The sequence below is a fragment of the Gymnodraco acuticeps genome, unplaced genomic scaffold, assembly GCF_902827175.1.
Source record: "Gymnodraco acuticeps unplaced genomic scaffold, fGymAcu1.1, whole genome shotgun sequence".
In the NCBI taxonomy this organism is placed as follows: Eukaryota; Metazoa; Chordata; class Actinopteri; order Perciformes; family Bathydraconidae; genus Gymnodraco; species Gymnodraco acuticeps.
This window is the reverse complement of record NW_022990558.1, coordinates 2,304,009-2,323,874: the sequence shown is the minus strand read 5'-3', so window position 1 is coordinate 2,323,874 and position 19,866 is coordinate 2,304,009. Positions and strand designations below refer to the sequence as shown.

General features: G+C 39.9%; 1 protein-coding gene across 2 annotated transcripts in view; it reads left to right on the top strand.

The window, feature by feature from the left end:
• The window catches only part of abcc3 (ATP-binding cassette, sub-family C (CFTR/MRP), member 3), a 94,594-nt gene that overhangs the window by 34,499 nt on the left and 40,229 nt on the right, over window positions 1–19,866 (top strand). For both annotated transcript variants that reach the window (XM_034227459.1, XM_034227460.1), the window contains exons 2-7: window positions 3,974–4,150; window positions 6,936–7,061; window positions 8,298–8,435; window positions 14,428–14,553; window positions 14,835–14,896; window positions 17,772–17,903. In XM_034227459.1, coding sequence (XP_034083350.1) covers window positions 3,974–4,150; window positions 6,936–7,061; window positions 8,298–8,435; window positions 14,428–14,553; window positions 14,835–14,896; window positions 17,772–17,903 — 761 coding nt within the window. The remainder of the gene's footprint in view (window positions 1–3,973; window positions 4,151–6,935; window positions 7,062–8,297; window positions 8,436–14,427; window positions 14,554–14,834; window positions 14,897–17,771; window positions 17,904–19,866) is intronic.

The following is a 19,866-nucleotide window of genomic DNA, read 5'->3' as shown; positions in this document are numbered from 1 at the left end:
CAAAGTCCCAAGCAGGAGGTAGAATATTAGCTAGTCTATGTAATGTGCGCAGAAAATAAATAGTTAACTGAATACTGGGATGGAAATGGCCTATAAGCACTCAGTAAAACATAAACACACACAAACAGCTTCTGAATGATAAGAAGTATAATTAAAATATAATGCACATTACCATTTTGAGAGAGAGTACCTTAAAGAACTCAGAAAATAATCTCTTATTGAACTGAGGCTCCAGTAAAACACACTGACTGCGTCTCTATGGACATCATGGTGTTTACATGAGCACAGAGAGATGGGGTTATTCATGTTCCCTGTTTACATGATAAACACTAGTAACCTGGCATTTCGATGCCTTTTCTCAACTAAACTATTCAGTATTTGTGTCTCTCTATCATAACATAAAGACAAAACTCCTCTCCAGAAGTGAGACGCTTTTGCCGCCACCGCCGCCATCACTGTTAACTGATTAACTGCTACCAGCTGAAGACTTAATTTCCTATTCTTTGAAAAAAATGTTCTTATGTCCATGTTGTCTGGGGGAGAAAACATATCAAACCAAGAGATCGTCAACTTTGATTTTCGCTGTATTAACAATGTCCTGAACACTTGGTGTGTGTGCCTTACCTCCGCTACCGGCATCGCTTCATACAACAGATCTGAGCTGTCCAACTACGACTACACTCCTTGAACATGCGCTCGCTATGGGAGAATCTGCCTTGGTACAAAGCAGCAGTGAAAACATGGTACGGAGTTTCATTGATTTGGGCATTCTCTCAATAAGCAAGTGGAATGGATTTGATAGTGAAGCACTGACACAGCGCTCTACAAAGTGCGGCGAGTGGAGAGACCGATTCACGGGCTTTCCACATGGTAAAAGTGGGGGGGTCTAAACTAATCATTTGAAAAAGTGGGGGGGACTTGTCCCACCCTCATATAATGGCTGCGACGCCCATGGCTATACGCAAGAGAAACTATGCGGATACAACCCGTTTCGTCCAGGTGGGGCCGGGGCCTAAGTGAAAAGTTATTAGCAGTAATTGAGAAACATGTTTACCCTATGCTTCTTTACACCTCACCCTAAACTGGTACACACTTTTGTCACATTTAATCATCATTTGTTGCTTTTCAATGTACGTTTGTGTTGGTGTTAAAGCTTTAGAGGAGCTAATAGCTGTTTTTTGGCACAAAAAGCACGACTATCTGTTTCTCTTTATGCTAAGCTTAATAGCTGCTGGCTGTAGCTTTATGTTGACTGCACATTACATACTTCTAATTTTGGTTCTTGGCAAGTAAAACAGTAAATATCCCAAAAGGTTCCAATATTTACAACATAAGGGTCTTAATTATTTGCTCCCCTGGATTCAGTTAGATGTACTGGATGATGCATAGACAAACAACTATTCAAACAAATGAGAATATGTTCAGGCCTTATCAGGTATTCAAAAGCTTAAACACCTTTTCTGGGTGTATGATAGACAAAAAAGACAGAAATATATGTGCTTGTGGTCATTTACACATCACATTGTGTTTAGGGCCAGAGGGTATACTGTAGGACTCCTTAAGAAGAGACATTTCAAAGCTGCCACACACACCAACACGAGCAATTACCCAACACCTCATACCACAGCAACCCTGTGTTTATCTTGGTTCCGTCTGTGGGTGGGTCCTGTACTGTGTTTGTCCAGGGGAGCACGATAACCACGGGCTGAGTCAGGGCTGCATCCCACTATGCTTCATGTTTACTTTACCCATCTCCTCCGGATGTCCTCGGATCACTCAGTTATTGTTGCTCTGCTGCAAAATAAATGATCTGTTTTCATATGCATGGTGTGGAAAAAGTTACACATTAACATATCAGTGTCGGAATCACACAGTTGCTCCATTTTAGATTACAATACAATTAATAAAACATATATTTATATAGATGGATACACTGTATACTTTATTTATCCCACATTGGTAAATTGATATGTCACAGCAGAAATGTTATGCATTAGACATGAGTTTTTAAAAAAAGACATAACTCTACAAAATAAACAGCAATTGTATACATATCAACACTAGGAGAAACTCCAATTGAGTATCTGAAGAACACACAATATAAATGTATAACAATAAGAATTTTAGTCACGGACGTCTGGATCTGAAGTTATAACTTCAGATCCAGACGTCCGTGACTAAAATTCTTCATCCGGTTAAATATAGTTAAAAAAATACCAATTGTATCATGAAAGTTCAAGAAAGGATGTTTTGCGGGGAAAAAAATGGCCTTTTCTTCAATTCTTGTATTTTTTCATATCGCAATATATATCGCAGGGGGAGAAAATATCACAATGTCAGTTTTTTTCCAATATCTTGCAGCCCTACTGTGGACAATACCAACAGGAGCAATTTAAGGTGAAGTGTCTTGCCCAAGGACACAACAGCATGTTGCCTGCGGTGGTCAAGGTGGGATTGAACCTGTGCTTCCCTGGTCCTCTGATCTGAGGATCAGCACACCAAACCACTAGCCCGATCTATTTCCACCCCATATTCGGCATTGTGTTTGTGGTAAACTGTGTCTCATAAGATGTTTTGAAGAGGCCCTATTATGCTTTTTGGGGGTTTTCTCTTTCCTGTAGTGTGTTATTAGGTTTTAGTGCATGTACATGTAAAAGGTCTGCAAAGATTGAAATGACCTTTTTGAAAATGTCAGCATGAAAACATGTCACAGTAGAGGCACAACATGAGCATATTATATCCTATTTAAGATGTATTATTTTGCAGAATGGCATTTTCTTAGATTTTCTTCATTTCCCACCTCTATAAATAGCTGACAGTCTTTGATCTGATTCATTTAGGAATACAAAGAGTTTCTGGGTTTTGACAGCTCTGCATGCAATTCAAGTTTCAAGGTTAAATGGAATAAAGGCAGGCACAGTATCAGTTTTTCATCACATGATTAGCGTAGCAAAGGATAATTCACAGTAGCCATCTTATCTCGATATCTAAGGAATATAAACAAATAATAATAATGCTATCAGTCACATTCATCTTTTACTTTGGTTTATTGTGTGTTGTGTAACTTTTTTTGCAAATAAATACACTGAAAATACAAATGTAGTGACTAGGTAAAAGAGTAAATTACAATAGCAATATATATATATATAATATGATCAAAGAGGTGCTGGATATGTGTATTATGAACATCATATAAATATCTGATTTAAACATCTTGGTACATCTCTAACCCCTAAATGATTGCTGATGCCTTTGCTTCTTTTCAAAGATTTAAAATCCAATACATTCCTGGTTACTGCATATACCACAGTTAGAGGAATGTTGTCAGGCTGCTCTGGCTCTAACCTGCTTGTAAAGCTGTTAATCCTGGCATTTAAAGTTACTATGATATCGCACAGAGGGTGGCAGACAAGTTTCTAACATACAAAGAACAGGATTTCACATCATGTTTTCTTCTCCCATGACGGATGGGTAAATATGTTCACAGTGTTGAAGGGAACCATTTGCTCTGATAAACTAGAAGTGGTGTTTTTGGTTGGGTGTTGGAGGTGTGGCGATGTCTTTTTAGAAGTGTATGTCGGAGCAGAGTTTCTGCAAATCCAGTGAGAAGGTCAGACATACCAGTTTGGGTTTTTTGATCAAATATGAAGCACTGCATTTAAAGGATTACAAGGCTCCTCCGACGATGCAACATCAAATATACTTAACAAGTACTTACAATTTTGTAAAAGACAATGTGGTTTAAGTAAGTTGCAGAATAAGAAATATATATTGTTATAACAATTGAAAAGTTTAGAAATGAAATACTGTAGGGTAGAATAGGCACTGTATACTGTAATAATGTATCAACATTTGGATATGAGGACTTTAAACAGATGTGCAGGACAGCGTATTATGAACAAACTGTAACTGAATGGTCAGACTTCAGGAGACTTTGTACTAAAGTGTTGTTCCCCATATCGTGTGTCTGCAGGTAGCCAATCAGACGTTCCACACGGACCGGCCCGACCTGCCGGAGTGTTTCCAGCTCTCCGTCCTGTCATGGCTGCCGTGCATCTACCTTTGGGCCGTCTGCCCCATCTACCTCTTCTATCTCAAGAGGAACAACAGGGGCTACATCATGATGTCCATAATGAACAGGTTCAAAACGGTGAGAGGGGACTTCATTGTTGTAGATTTGATCACAGTGCACTCCAGAACAAGGTTAGATTGTTACACGTGGCTGATATTCACAATGCCATCTAGTGCTATGAGTACTGTTGGTTGATCTGTTCTTCATTGAATAGCTCTAAAACAGTTAGATATATTTTACATTTCAATGGAAATGATTATATTGCTCCTGAAACTGCATGATTTAAAGACAAATGAAAATCATTGGACAGCCAGCTTCAGGCATGTGTTAGGGCAGTGGTTCTCAAAGTAGGGGGCGCGCCCCCCCAGGGGGCGCAGAGGCATGACAGGGGGGAACGAGAGACCAGGAGGAAAAATGGTTATTAAAAAAGAAAAAAAGAAATGTCATTAAAAAAAATAAAATAAATCATATTTTGAAAAATTATTGATTCGAAAATAATATGATACAGTACTATTACGTCTGGGTCTCTGTGTTTCATTAAGCTTGTGTGTGTGTGTGTGTGTGTGTGTGTGTGTGTGTGTGTGTGTGTGTGTGTGTGTGTGTGTGTGTGTGTGTGTGTGTGTGTGTGTGTGTGTGTGTGTGTGTGTGTGTGTGTGTGTGTGTGTGTGTGTGTGTGTGTGTGTGTGTGTGTGTGTGTGTGTGTGTGGGTGTGTGTGTGTGGTGTGTGTGTGTGTGTGTGTGTGTGTGTGTGTGTGTGTGTGTGTGTGTGTGTGTGTGTGTGTGTGTGTGTGTGTGTGTGTGTGTGTGTGTGTGTGTGTGTGTGTGTGTGTGTGTGTGTGTGTGTGTGTGTGTGTGTTGTGGAACAAGCCATTTTGTGTATGTGCGCGAGAGAGAGAGATAGTGCACCGGTACCGGAGATCGTTGATGTTAGCTTCTGGTGCTAGCGAGCTACGCTAACGGATATAAGGAGTTTTTTTTAACAACAAAGTGGAGGAGAGTCCTCTCCTGTCAGACTGAGAGACTCATGGCGCGTTTCCACTGCAGCGGGGTAGCCCCGTTTAAGCGTCCCTAAGCGTCCTCGCTCAGGCCTCGGGCTGCCTCGCTGGCCGTCCGAGGCCGTGGCGCATTTCCATTACAGTTTAGGACCTGGGGTAGTAACGCAGTGTAGGCGGGGCGATCGGCTTTGTTTTTGTTCACATTTCGAGTTGTTCCGTCGAGCTCCCGCTGGATGTTGATCATCCCCAATGAGATGTAGGAACGTCGTCACCTCCTCGGTCGACCACGGTGTGCTTTTCTTATTAGACGTAGCCATTGTGTAGCTCCTCCGTTTACAAAATGCTGTTTATAAAAATGCTGCAAGCTTGCTTCTAGATATATATGCGACGCTAGGGATGAACTCGCGCGCGATCTTGTGACGATTCTCTCTGACCAATCAGCAGTCGAGAGTGTTGACGTCACTAGTTCAGCCCTGGCCCTGGTCTGAGGGAACCACGATTTTATGGGGCCGGAAAAAGAGGGAAAAAGTACCCGCTGGCCGGTACTAGGCTATATGGAAACGCCACCAAAAACCGGCCTGGCCGCTTGAGGACGGTTAAGGACGCTTAAACGGGGCTACCCGCTGCAGTGGAAACGCGCCATTAGTGAGCTAAAGGACTCTCTCAGTTATCTCAGTGGGTCTCAAACGTTTTGGTCACCATTAATGTAAACAATTATTTCCGAGGCACACGTTTATATGATCATTATAGTTATAAAAAAAATAAGAGAATAAATTAAAAACAGGTATGAAATACTATATGACAGTAAAACAAGAATAAAGTTTAAAAGGGTGATTTGTAAAATATCCATAAATTGTAAATCTGTTTACAGTTCTGTGTTGAGAGATGTATCCATAGATCTCTTCATTTTGCTCTCAAAGTGCACCAGATTGATGCATTTAACTTCAATATTTAAAAATCTTCCCGGGAGAGCTTGTCCCCGGACCCCCCTATGTGAGGTCCACACACCACCTATAAAAATAGCACTTTACCCCTGCTTACATCTATATGCCGTGAGCTGAATATCGAGCCTTCATTGTAACAGTTGCGGGTACATAGTGTGTATGCGTGTGGGGATTGTTGCAGTAGAACATTCCACTGTAGCGACCCGGTACATTAATGGGAAACCCTAAATGTTTCAGCACCCTCTATGAAACGTCAAGCTACCCCACAGCACCCCCAAAAGAAATCTCTGGCGCCGCCACTGAGCCTGACTATTTGTGTTGGGGGGGCCCGACTTTTTTTTTTCTCCAAAGGGGGGGCCTGACAGAAAAAGTTTGAGAACCACTGTGTTAGGGTGTTTGACTGACATTGTTTAGTTACGTTTATTTGTTTATAGTGTCGTGGACAGTCCACATTAATCAACTGTCACAATAAACAGTAAATGGGGCAGCTTAGCCAACATTGCTCATTTCCAGCTGTCGTCCCCGGCCAGATGATAATAGACCCTTAAATTGTACCAACACTAATTTCCTTATAGTTCTCTAATATAATAATGTTGATGCAAGCAATTATTTACATTTGTTCAACAAGTCTTTGTAATGTAGTTACCAACTTACCATGCTGTTACATTTGTTTCTTACTCAAAAAAAAAAAAAATGATAGTGAATTAGCTAGGCTAACTAGAATGAATGGGAAAAACTAAATGCAATCATTTGGCTATTCTAGACTTGAGATTCTCAGTTTCCAGTGATGCTGTATGAGAGAAAGTCCCAAGTGTGCATCCAATGATGTTGCTGGAACTAAGCCACAATAACCTTTGGTTTTTAAGTATTTGATGTCTGTCTGTTTTTTAACCTTGCCTCGTTTCTCTCTTGCTCTGCTCTCAGGTGTTTGGCTTGTTGTTATGGATTGTGTGTTGGACAGATCTCTTCTACACATTCCACGAGCTGCGGCAGGGAAACACACAGCCGCCCATCTACTTTGTCACCCCGCTGGTGCTCGGCATGACCATGGTGAGGATATGTCTAACAAAAAACAGAATGAGGATGTGTGGCTCTCTCGTTTATAATTTAATGCTTTTAAAAAAAATGTTTCCATCATTTTCTAATACAGAGCTCACAGTGATATGATATAATCAAGTCAACTTGCATATATATTGAACTGGAATTACTGATGCTGATTATTACCTGTTGCATGTTGATTAACAATTTGAATGATGACGTTATGAATGAAGCTTCAAGTTATTCGGTTCAGCCCTAATATTTAGTCTAAATATAATTAAAAAGGTACATTTTCAAAGTGAGCATGTGCCCAAAGCAGCTGTAGTCTCTAATGCAGTTTCCCAAATCCATAATACTATTCCCATACAGCAGGGGTGCCCAATACATTGATCGCGATCGCAAAGGTAGTGTGGGTAGATCGCATGGCATTTAAAAAAAACAAAAACATCCTTATTATGGCATTTGCCACTTGTCTACCTACATAAAAAATGCAGGTAGACAGGCCCGCCCCTCCCTACACGCAGATGACGCACACTGCGTGGGGCCTCCGCCGCTGCGAGGTTCCGGCACTCGCAGTTCACTAGCACCCCCCGTCGACGCTCGCAGCACAGAGGGCCTCATGACTTTGCGTGGGGCCACAGATTGGGCAGGGTAGACCTAGGTAGATCATTTTGACTTGGACATTTTAAAAGTAGCTCCCAAGCTGAAAATGTGTGGGCACCCCCTGCCATACAGCATGTACTACATACCTAATGTCAGTTTCAGCAGTTACTAAACAAAAACATCTAAATAGACATTTGAATGTTACTGCCAATAAAATAAAAAAACAAAAAGGTCTTCCTTGATTTATCTGGATCTCACCACCAATTTGGAATTGCAAATATAACAGCATTTAAATGATCATTTAACGCCACATTTATAAATCGATAGCATTTATTTCTCTCTGGTTTTAGTACCCTTAATTGTTTTTTCTCTCCCATGTAGTATTGTTTTGAGACAGACCATTTATCTTGTCATCACTTCCTGTCAGTTATATTGTTTGTTGGTGCCCCTATGTCCTAGCTGGCCATCAGTAGCAGGCTGAAAGCATTTATCCAGAGCCATATACTTGAGTGAAGCTTATCCGCAGTTCTCCTGAGAGCTATGAAGCATGAAAGGCTGACCCAGTCAGACTGCGGTTCACCTTACATGCCCTCAGTGATTAAACCCTGGCTAATCTAACATTCTGCCTCTGCCCTCCTCTCTCAGCTGTTGGCCACGTTTCTGATCCAGTTTGAGAGGTTACGCGGGGTCCAGTCCTCAGGGGTCCTCTTCATCTTCTGGTTCCTGTGTGTGCTATGTGCCATCGTGCCTTTCCGCTCCAAGATCCTCCAGGCCTCCAGCCAGGTGAGAACGGCTCTCAAATGTCTTTTACACACTGAAAAAAAATATTTTTTATGAAACGTATTATGTCAACAAATATCACATAATTGTATTTAGTTCACGTCCATCATCCTCTTCCCCATCCCCAATGCTCTTGTCTTTGCTCTGGTGGTTCTCTTCCATTTCCTTCCTCCTCTGCCTCCTCAGTGCTCTTGACGTTTGAGACTACTTCATCTGTCAGCTCTGTCTCTCCCCTCCCCCTCCACGTTGTCTCAGGAGCTTACAGTGAGTGGATGTTTGGAGAGGGGTCAGCCCAGGGCATCACTAAGCACAGAGGGAATAGTAGGTCTGTTGTTCCTACCATACTTATCTCACCTCTAGGGCTGTTAGCTGCAGCACACTGCGAACAAATCCCACAGGCGACAAGACAAGACAGGGTACAACAACAACAACAACATGTCAAATATAATTCAGAAGCAGCGCCAAAACATTATTTTTGTTGCAAACCATTGATCCAGGTAATTACTTGGCTAGGTGTTGGGCATTTTGGCAGAACTGTAAAGCTCCGAACTGCCGGAAATAAAGCACTCCTCAGTGACCTATTAAACATTTCAGTACCACTTTCTATAATGCTGCATAATGAGTTATAATCTGCTTATAGCGCTGTAAATGGACTGCATTAATATAGCTTCTCTCTAGCTTTAGCAACCACTCCACACAATACAACTCAAGCCAGCCTTCCCCCACACTGAAAAAAATGAAATATTTATTTAAATTGTATTATGTTAACAAATTAAACATAATTGTATTAGGTTAGTTGAAAGTAATAACATTAACCCTCTGGAGTCTAAGGGTATTTTCTCGATTTTTAGATGTTTTCTTAAATCACCTTTTAAATGTATTTCCTCTAACATGGCACCCCATGTGTTACATATCAAAATGTTCAGGACAATCTCTGGTATTGCTATATATGCAAATTACTCACCTTAGAGCACTGTTTGATGAGATAAGTAGCTAAAAAGCTTAAAATTTGACATCCGATTTTCGTAAAATCTTGTGATCGAATTGTTTTGGTGTTTTAGATTTGGTTACCAAAGTCTTAGGATCACAAAAGCAGTGAAATATTTGAATTACACTGTATATAAATGTGTTATTCATGTCTAAAATTAAAAAAATTAAATTCGAATTTTGAGTAAAATAGGTGTTTATCACTCTACTTTCACCACAGCAGGGACTGAGATACATTAGGACTGAATAATGACTTCATATTACATACCAAGGTTCATGTGATGTGTACAAATACAAATTGAGCATTCAACCTTTTTTTTCAACCAACAATTTATTATAAATATGTTTTTTTCAACCAACTATTTATATAAATATAAGAAACTGGAAAATCTAACTATTTACAATATTGAACATCAGAACTTTCAACCAACTATTCATTATAAATGTCAAGACAGTGTCAAGGTCTTTGTCTGTCTTCCAAGACAGTGGGTCTGGCTGCTGTGTAGGTGGGGGTGATGGTGCATGGGCTGCTGTGTAGGTGGGGTGTACAAGTGCTATACGAGACCTCCACGAGACCTCCTTGCTGGCTGGGTTGAAGGTGATGGCTGTGGTGGAGCCTTTGTGCTGAGGTGTATCTTGACCTGGTGGCAGCCGCAGATGGAGGTGAGGCAGCTGTAGTGATGCTGGTCTGCTGGTCCTTGGTGGTGATGGCTCTGGTGAAGGCCCTTGAGCCACGGTAGATCTTGACCTGGGGGCCGGCACAGATGGATGTTCTGCTGGTCCTTGGTGGTGATGTTCTGGCTGCTGGATAAACGCCGCCTGTGGGCCACTAGGCCCAGGCAGCTGTGAAACATCTCTGTAAAACAAATTAAAATGTAGGACAATAATTACAACTAATTTCATTGAAATAAAGTTCAAGTAAAATGTTGCTCAAGCACAAATAACAATGCACACATAAAAAGAAAGTTTCGGGTGTTGGAGAAGGAGTCTCTCTCGATCTCACACACACACACACACACACACACACACACACACACACACACACACACACACACACACACACACACACACACACACACACACACACACACACACACACACACACATACACATACACATACACATACACATACACATACACATTCACACACACACACACATAGGTATTTCCAGTTACTTTACATTCAGTATAAAATCACAGACACACATATACATAGGCTACATCTGATTACAAAGTCTCATCAGTACAGGACGGTAAAATAATAACAGGCACACATATAAATAAATCTATGACAAAGTCTCATCTGTACAGAACAGTATGATAAAATAATCGATGGCAAAAACATGTCACTGTAAAAGTCTCCGTTGTGGGACGAATAAATGATTAATTTAATCCTCTACACATGTAATCTCACTTTTACACACCAAAATAACGTTAACACAGAGTAAACGTTTGCTAATGGAGAGTCTATTTTGTCCAATAAAAAGTTCATGACTATCGATAAAATATATATATCAATAAACCTATTGTTCATTTTCGCGGTATTCCCCACACATTGCCAGTACACTACTACTGTAATATTTACACTTACCCATACCCAAATGGATCCTTGTTGTTGTCTTTGTATTCTTCTTCTTCAGAAGAGTCGAAGACTTCAGGTTCTGAGGCTCTATCTTCACTGCTGCTAGCGAAAAAAATCTCTAGCGAAGTCGGCAACTGTAACGTTTTTTTTAAGCCATTTTCTCTGTCTCTCTCTCTCTCCTCACAGACGTAAACTGATGGGAGACACGTGGTTTATGTTTTTTTTACTTGGTGGGTAGGTCCTTAGTGATTTCTCGATGTCCATTGGTCATTTCAGACCATGATGGCTGCAGGCCGAGATTTCCTTGACGGACACACGAATCCACCAATCCCACACAGTGTAAAGTCAAGCTGCTTTGAGCGGCCATATTGGCTGCTGTGCCCTGGTTACAGTCTCACAGGAGATACCGCTGGAAAGCTACTCTTCCAGCGATTCCGCGGATATCTGAATCATATTTCTACTCCTTATAATCGAAAATATATGATTAATAATTACGTAAAATGATCCGCACCTGGCTGCGCCGGCGCGTCCACCGACTCCAGAGGGTTAAAGGTCCCATGGCATGGCCATTTCTACTGATCATAATTCCTTTGTTGAGGTCTACTAGAATAGATTTACATTGTTCAATGTTCCAAAATCACCTTGGTTTCTCATACAGCATCTCTGTATAGTATGTGTATTCACTCTCTGTCCTAAACGGCTTGTTGGAGCTCCTGCCCCCCCCCCCTCCCTATGAGCCCACTGTGCTCTGATTGGTCAGCTCGCCCACTATGAGTCCACCACCGTTACAGCGGAACATCAGTGATTATGTGTTATAATGGCGTTTGTTAGCAACCAGAAAATGACACCAGTAATGACAAACAGATGAGAATGCTGCGTGGGGTCTGGGTGCCGTGTTAGCGGGACATTGCAGGGCTCGCTGCTGTGAGGAGCGGACAGTGTGAGCTCTATTACTGGTGTCGTTTCCTGGTTTCTGCGTGTGGTCTGCGAGACAGCGAGCTGTGAGTTTGTGTGTGTGCTCAGGCTGAGTTCAGGCTGAGTTTCGCTGTGTCTCGCAGTCTCAAGCTGAGTTCAGGCTGAGAAATCCGCGGAGTAGTGTAGTAATTGGTCCATTTGGTCGTCGTTACGTCACTTAAGAAACAAATGGAAAAAGAGAAATCTCCAACGAGGCGTTCTGGGGAAGCATAGACAGGTCTTTTCTGTGTTAGAGTTTTTCTCGCTACAGGGTGTACTTTGAGGGTTATAACCGGAAAAGCATGACATGGGACCTTTAAGTCTAAATAAAATGTAGGTTACATTTACTATTACTGATTTCAAATAACTTATATAATACATTTAAACGTTGCCGTTTTTCAGTGCATTCATTCACACAAACATTCACACACTTGTGGAAGAGGCTTCCATACAAGCTGCCACCAGCTCATCAGGCTCAATAAACAATTAACAGATTATAATCTTTATGTATTCTCCCCTACACAACATAGCAGATATAACATATCACACGCTTGTTGTAAGTCAATATAAGTTGTAATTGTTTGCTTTAATGAAGTACTTGACACTTAAAGTCATATAACATAGCTTTAGAATGTGTAATGGTTATTGTATATAAAATGTTGGATTCAGGAAGACAAACATGGGGTAATATTTTCAAAAGGAAAGTCTTCAGCATACTCTTAAAAGTTTGGACACTGTCTGTCTCATGAAAATAGGAAATTGAGGTGAATTTCTGTTAGATCTAAGCTCTTTTTGGCATTCTTGATCATCTGTATTATGGAAATGTTTCTGGCTGTGTTAACTTGCACGTTATAATTGGATTACGCTCAATATTCAGAGTAATAACCGATTAAGATGTGCACATTGGTTCATATTCATGTTTCTGTGTGCGAGATAATCTGATTTATGGGAAAGGCCACCTGCAATTGTTTTGGTAGCCTCAAAATAACAGTAAAAAGTGTGAAATAAATATCCATTAGACCAGAAGTGTATAAGAAATGCAAGTCAGCCTCATGAATGCACCACACACTGACGCTAATACCATAGGTTACTGTAAGATATTTGTTTATGAAAAAATAATATCCTGTGTGTGTGGGCGGAAAATCTTTTATATCAGTTAAGAGTAGACTCCACTTGTCCAGCCTGAATGTCTAAGTACAAAAAGGTGTGTTCAATTGCCGTCACTGAATTCCTTTTGTTCCACATGATGGATGGTATTCTTTTCCACTTCCTTTATGATAAAAAACACTTTCAACCAAAATAAATACATTTCATTCATATTTAAAAGTCTTTACTTAGTGTGGCTGCTTTCAAAGTAACACCAACCCAGGACAGACGTGTAAGCAGAGCCTGGAGCGCTCAGTGGGTCAGAGTGTGAGGCAGACAGGCGGTAAACCACGCAGCCATGTGTTCCAGGTCAGCCCAGGCTACAGCAGACCTGTGCTATAATCACGTTGATCCAGAAAATTAGCCCATGAACAAATATGATTCAGTGATTTTACACTAGGTCATCTATTTATAATCATGTTCATCTGATTTAGCTGTTTGGAGAAAAAGTTTGTGGCTTCCCTTTGGGTCTTTCTGTGTTGGGAATATTGTGTGAACTCAAATCAATGGATGCAAGTTAAAAGTCTCAGGAATTCTAACATTTTTAGTCGATGGTAGGTAGCGTTTGCAACAGGACATCCAGGTCAAAATGGTCTGTCTAACTCTTTAGTTTATGATCAAATACCTGTAAAATTAGGTTTGTGGCTTTTCAGATTATATGTTAGCATATTAGCAGTACTGGAATTACATCTGCTAAACATCAGCACTTGCATTGTGAGAAGGTTAGCATGCTAATCATTTAGCTGAAAGAGGCCCTATTATGCAATTTTTTCATCCTTAATGCCTTTTTTGGTCTGACTTGCACTCTACGATTGGCATTGTGGGCCTGTAGGCTGGTCCATACATAATGTCAAGGTGGACTGCCATGACATTTTGTACAGGCTTTGATGGTTCCTTGAGAAAGAACTTGTCTTGTACTTGTGGTGATCGTCTGGCGCAACAATGATGTTGCAACTGCGGTTTTGAATGAAATATTTTGAAGAATGTTGGGAATATCAATTTCCTCATAGGATTTATCAAAACATCTTATCTTATCTTTTTTAACTTTTAATTTAGTGCCAGCATCAGGTCAACATTGTCCATCCAAAACTTGGAAAGAAGGCTCACTTTTGACTGAATACCCACAGAAACTAACAGTTTGATCAATATTAGCTGTACCTCGCATTTAGTTCAAATTGGCATGTTAGTGTGGTTTTTGTGAGAATGTTAGCAACTGACATTTCGCTCAAAGCACTGGTTTGTCCTAGCACAGCCTCACATGATCTTTCCTTTAATTTCATATTTGCTATCATCTCATCTCTTTGTGTCTTTATTTTACATTTCAGAGCGAAGTCGACGACAAGCTGCGATTCACTACGTTCTACTTCTACTTCGCCTTTGTGGTCTGTGAGCTGATCCTCTGCTGCTTCAATGAGAAACCTCCTCTCTTCTCCAATGTTGTCACAGACCCTGTGAGTTATGCATCCTTCTGAAGTGTCCACTCAGAGCCCATGAAGCATGTATGTATGTTACATGCAAGGACATCTTCAATTCCAGCTTGTATGTTCACGGTCCTGAGTGGCTGGAAGTCTGAGTGTGTGCCTCAGGGCCACTGTTTACTTGTTAAAGAAGGTCACACACTTATACACACACACAGAGAACACACTTGTTGCTGGCTGCTCATAGAAGTATGTCAACTGTATCCTTGTTTACCCCTGACTTGTTTTTCTGCACATTTTCCTATTTTTTTCAGAATCCTTGCCCTGAAGCCACAGCTGGTTTTCTCTCCACCATGACGTTCTGGTGGTTCACAAGGTGGGTTCACACTGGTGTCTGCCTCCCATTGCCTCACCCATAGACACATCATGTGTTGTACATATTGGGATTAATAATATTTTGTATTTTGACATTTAAGTTTAAAATGTAACTTTCAATTAAGTCAAGTTACTTCAAGTCACTATAAAACAACCAACTAAAGGCTGCTGCTGCACTTAACACACTACTCACACAAAGTAACCTACTACTCCTTTTATTTAGCTAAACTATGCTACCAACCTAGTGGCTAAATTAGCGAGGCTAGGTTGCTAACTTCGATTATTTCTCGAAGTAGAGTAGGCTTACATGTTAGCAATGTTTTCTAGCTCCTTTTATCGTAAGCAAAGAAAATGTCTGTCATGTTGTTTGTTTTTGGTCAGTTTCATGTTCACAGAATTCTGTATTTCTCTAAGGGACATCTTTGAAATCAAAATCGATTAGCTCCGAATTATCTAGCTAGCTGTTTTTGTCACTTTAGTGCTGATTAATAATACAAGCTAACAACCTAGCATAGTTAGCTGGCTAGGTAGCGTTGTTAAGCTAAATCAGTAAGGTGTTTCTTACTGTGTACAATCTACATTTAAACATCAATAGGAGGTGGTTACATTTGTTAGCGCTTATTTAGCTTGCTGTTAGTCTGGGATCATGTAATTATTTTGAAGGGCTGTAGTCAGGGGGGATTTAAAAGGTAAATATGTTATCCAGCCCAAGGCCCAGGTCCATGCAGAGATCTATGGTGATGATGCATTATTGTGAACAACAATTTAAAGTTAAAATGATACGAGAAGAACTAGTGACGTTAGCTGTTAGAAGCTGGTTATGCAGCACAGCTACTTTTAATAGAGGTTGCATTGTGAATTGTGTCGCTTCAAGCTCTATTCAGTAATAATAATAGCCTACATTTAAACGTAATCTAGTAAATGTACTTTTGGTCCAGAAGCTTTCAAGAAAAATAAAGGTGATCTCTGCAGACCAATATAAAATGGATATCAGGCAATTATTTTATTATAAATTATATAATATATATTTGCTCAAAGTTGATAATTACTGTAAACAAGGGAGACCTATTTTGAGTCGTTGGTTTGTCTCACACCAACTGATGATAACTGACTAATTATTTTTGATTCCAACAACAAACAAGATGTTGCTTCTTTCATCTTACTGAAGTACAGCATCTTCTTTCTGTTTTTTCTGTAAGCCAGTCTCTCCTCTTACCGGAAAATGCATCAGGGCAATTTCCGGTGAAATCTGATCCACCAGTACATAATAATGATTAGCAAATCCAGGAAACTCAATTAAGGTTCTTTGTGGGGAGAATTCCTACTGAGTCAGTATCTTAGATTTTTGTTTTAGAATGACATGTTGCTCATGTAATGAAACACACAACAAGGTACATAAGAAAACACCCTGAAAATCGTTCAAAGGCAGAGAGACAGGTGGAGACTAACAAGCCTATACTGTCTCCTTCACATCTAATTGTGATTGTTGAATTGTTGTGTGACGAAGGTAACTTCGTCACTGTGAACTGACGGCTTCGGGCCGGGTAATATTGCACATGTGGGTTTGCACAGGACAAATGTCACGCAGCACTTTAGTGAACAGTTTGCACTTTATTAGCGTGATTTGCACAGTACAGTTAAACATTGCATATTTGCACATTTTTATACTATTTATTGATGTAGTATTTATTAAATGATTAAACCGTATTTAATTGGAATGTCGTCTGGCAGACGCTGGTCGGGCCCTCGGCTCCACCTGGAAAGAGAGGGGAGTGATAGCGAGAGTGCCGAAAGTGTTTGTTTGTGTAAGATTGACAGCGGTTGAGATTAGTCATTGTGTGCAAATGATATGTTTTAGCGTGTAAAGGTCATGATGTAAAGTTGCATTAATTGTACAAGTTACCACCGTGTTATTCTGTTCAGTTATAATGTTTGTGTTTGAAATGTGTTCCCCCTCCCGTCTTGTCTGTTGTTGCTGATTGTGTTCACCTGGTGCCCTGTGTTGTCTCCTTCCCCCTCACCTGTGTCTTGTTGGTTGATTAGTGTGTGTGTATTTAGGCTCTGTTTTCCCTGTCAGTGGGAGGTAGTGTGTGTGAGATCCTTGTGGATGGTGAATGTGCTCACGGGGACAGCAAGATTGAGGCTGTGTCCTGTGCTCAAATTTAATAAATGCCCACACCGGGTTATATTTTTGGACGTTCTGCCTCTGCCTCCTTGCTTGGTCGGGCCGCTCAATTGTCGGCTTCACATGTTGAATGTTCCAGATTCAATTAAACTGCGCTCTCTCTTCAAATTCAATTAAAAAGCTTTACTGGCATGGCCATGATGACATACATCCTTGCCAAAGCATTGTACAAATAATGCCATTTAAAACACTCATCTAAACATAATGAAAATCATTGTCCCAACCATCTACTGTATCAATGTTTTTTCGAATTTTTTTGAGCAACACATTCAACTACAGCATCCCCTAACACCAGTCCTATTTTTTAAACCCTTAAAGTGACAAAAACTGAACAGAAATCATGTAGGAAATTATTAATTATTCTGCTGGATAAAACTGGTAATATATATATACATTTATATACATTTGATACAGGGTTGTGGTATGATTTAAACAAAAACACTTCTGATTAACAAAAAAATGATAGAAGCATATTGGTAAATTTTGGGAACCAATTACCGGACAGTTTTACATTTTGGGCATTGTGTAAGATAGTGCTGGTCTGTCTCCACAGCAGTTCTGCCACACTGATGGCAGAGCTGTTCCTTTTTTGACGGCCATGTTTTCTTATACCTGCCTGTTCCTATTACCTTGTTGTGAATGCTCAATCTGTACTTTGCTAACATGGCTCTCTCCGTCTCTCTCTCTCTAGTATGGCTATAAAGGGCTACAAAATGCCTCTGGAGACCAAAGACCTGTGGTCTCTGAACCAGCGTGACAGCTCCAAGGTGACGGTGCCCAAACTCCTCAACCAGTGGGAGGAGGAGCTGACGAAAGCCAAGAGGTATGTTTTAAAAGGGAAGAGAAGAAGAAGTTAATATTTGATAAAAACAGCTTTACTTTACTGTCAGTGTATTGAACATACAATATGTTTAATGCCAAAGAGACAGTAGTCTAAAGAGAGGGATCAGGTTTAAGAAGAAAGATCTGCCTAGTTTAAAAATACAATGTGACGCAATAATCACATTTATCCTTTCACATTTTTTTTAACCAAGGCTGTCCAATTGTACAGTACGTCATGACCTTCGAGAGCTGTCATTTGGTCTTCAAAAAAGGAAATTTATTTATTTCAGTTTTACTTGTATTTAACTATCTTGGACACAGCTATGTTTCCTTTCATCTCTGCATTCCTGCCATAATGTACTTTCACTTGAAATATAAATCTTTAAAAAACAGATTTCATAGTTTGATTAAAAAGGTAATTTCCAAAACAGTAGCTCCCGTAACAGGAGGAAATAGTACATTTGATGAGTTCTTCTCATGGTAACAAGGAAAAGGTGTGGTTTACAGCTGTCTTTTGGAGGTCTATAGCACAGAGGAATATGATGTATTAGTCTTCGATACACACACTTTTATTACAGTAGGGTACATTATTTGTTGTTTTTTTTTACAAAAATAAGGAATATAGAATTCTTTAAGACATAGATACACAAGATATCTGGTTTCTCCAGGATTATTCACTTGTGTTACATGGTATTTTGTTTTAATGCAGGAATCAGACACCAACCAGGTTACTTGAGTGTATATAAACATCCTAAATGTAACTTCAATAATGTGGTTTTACACAAACTGCAAGGGAGTTCTTATTTCCTGTGTGAAAAGTTTAAAAAGTGCTGTTGTACAATATGTTCACCCTTTTTTGCACAAGTGAAACCATGAGAATGTCATTGAAACTCTAACAATAACATAGCTACATCTAATTTATGAAACCAATACCACTGTCTCTTTAAAAACATATTTTTCACAGTGGAGTTAATAACAAAAGTATTTACAAAACAAAAGTATTCTTAGTAGTACTTACACATAAGAACAGAAAAAAACAAACACATGAATTAAAAAAGATAAAAAGGAAAGAAAAGAGTCAAGAAGAGGACAGAATAAAGTGTTTTGTGCTATTTTATCATTTTACATTGTTACAATATTTTGGGGATAGTCTGGTTCAGCTGGTGTTAAGAGGAAAAGGAGACCAGGTTTTATTAAAAGGGATTATTTTGCCTTTAAGGTTGAAGAAAGCGGTTCCAGGTTTGCATGATCTGTTTAATTATTGAGCTCATGGTTGATGGATATTTTTATTTCTGTTTTTCCATCTGATTAATATGCTATATTAAATCTGTCTCCCATCTCTGTAAAACATTCTGCAGAACAAATAATTGTTCTAGTATGGGTAATATTTGATTCCACATTACAAGCCTGTTTAGTTACATACTTGAGAACCAAGTGAGTTGCTTAGTCATGATAACAGGACTTCAGCTCTACATCGATTAATGCATCAATACGAAAGATAATCTGCAAATATTTTTTGAAAAACGATTAATAGTTAGGGAAATGTTTAAAGGTGATCATAATTCCATTGTTGAGGTCTACTAGAATAGATTTACGATGTTCAATGTTCCAAAATCACATTGGTTTCTCATACAGCATCTCTGTATAGTATGTGTATTCACTCTCTGTCCTAAACGGCTTGTTGGAGCTGGAGGTTTGAACCTGTGACCCTCTGATCCGAACACCTACGGACAACCCACTACGCCACACGCCTCCCTGTGAACCCACTGTGCTCTGATTGGTCAGCTCGCCCACTCTGTTCTGATGAGTCCACCACCGTTACAGCGGAACATCAGTGATTATGTGTTACAATAGGCGCTTTCACACCGGAGTACTATTCCCAGGAATAGTTGCGATAGTTCCTGGGATTTTGCGTTCACACCAAAAAGATCTGGAACTAGAACTTAGTTATTTTCAGTCCCTGC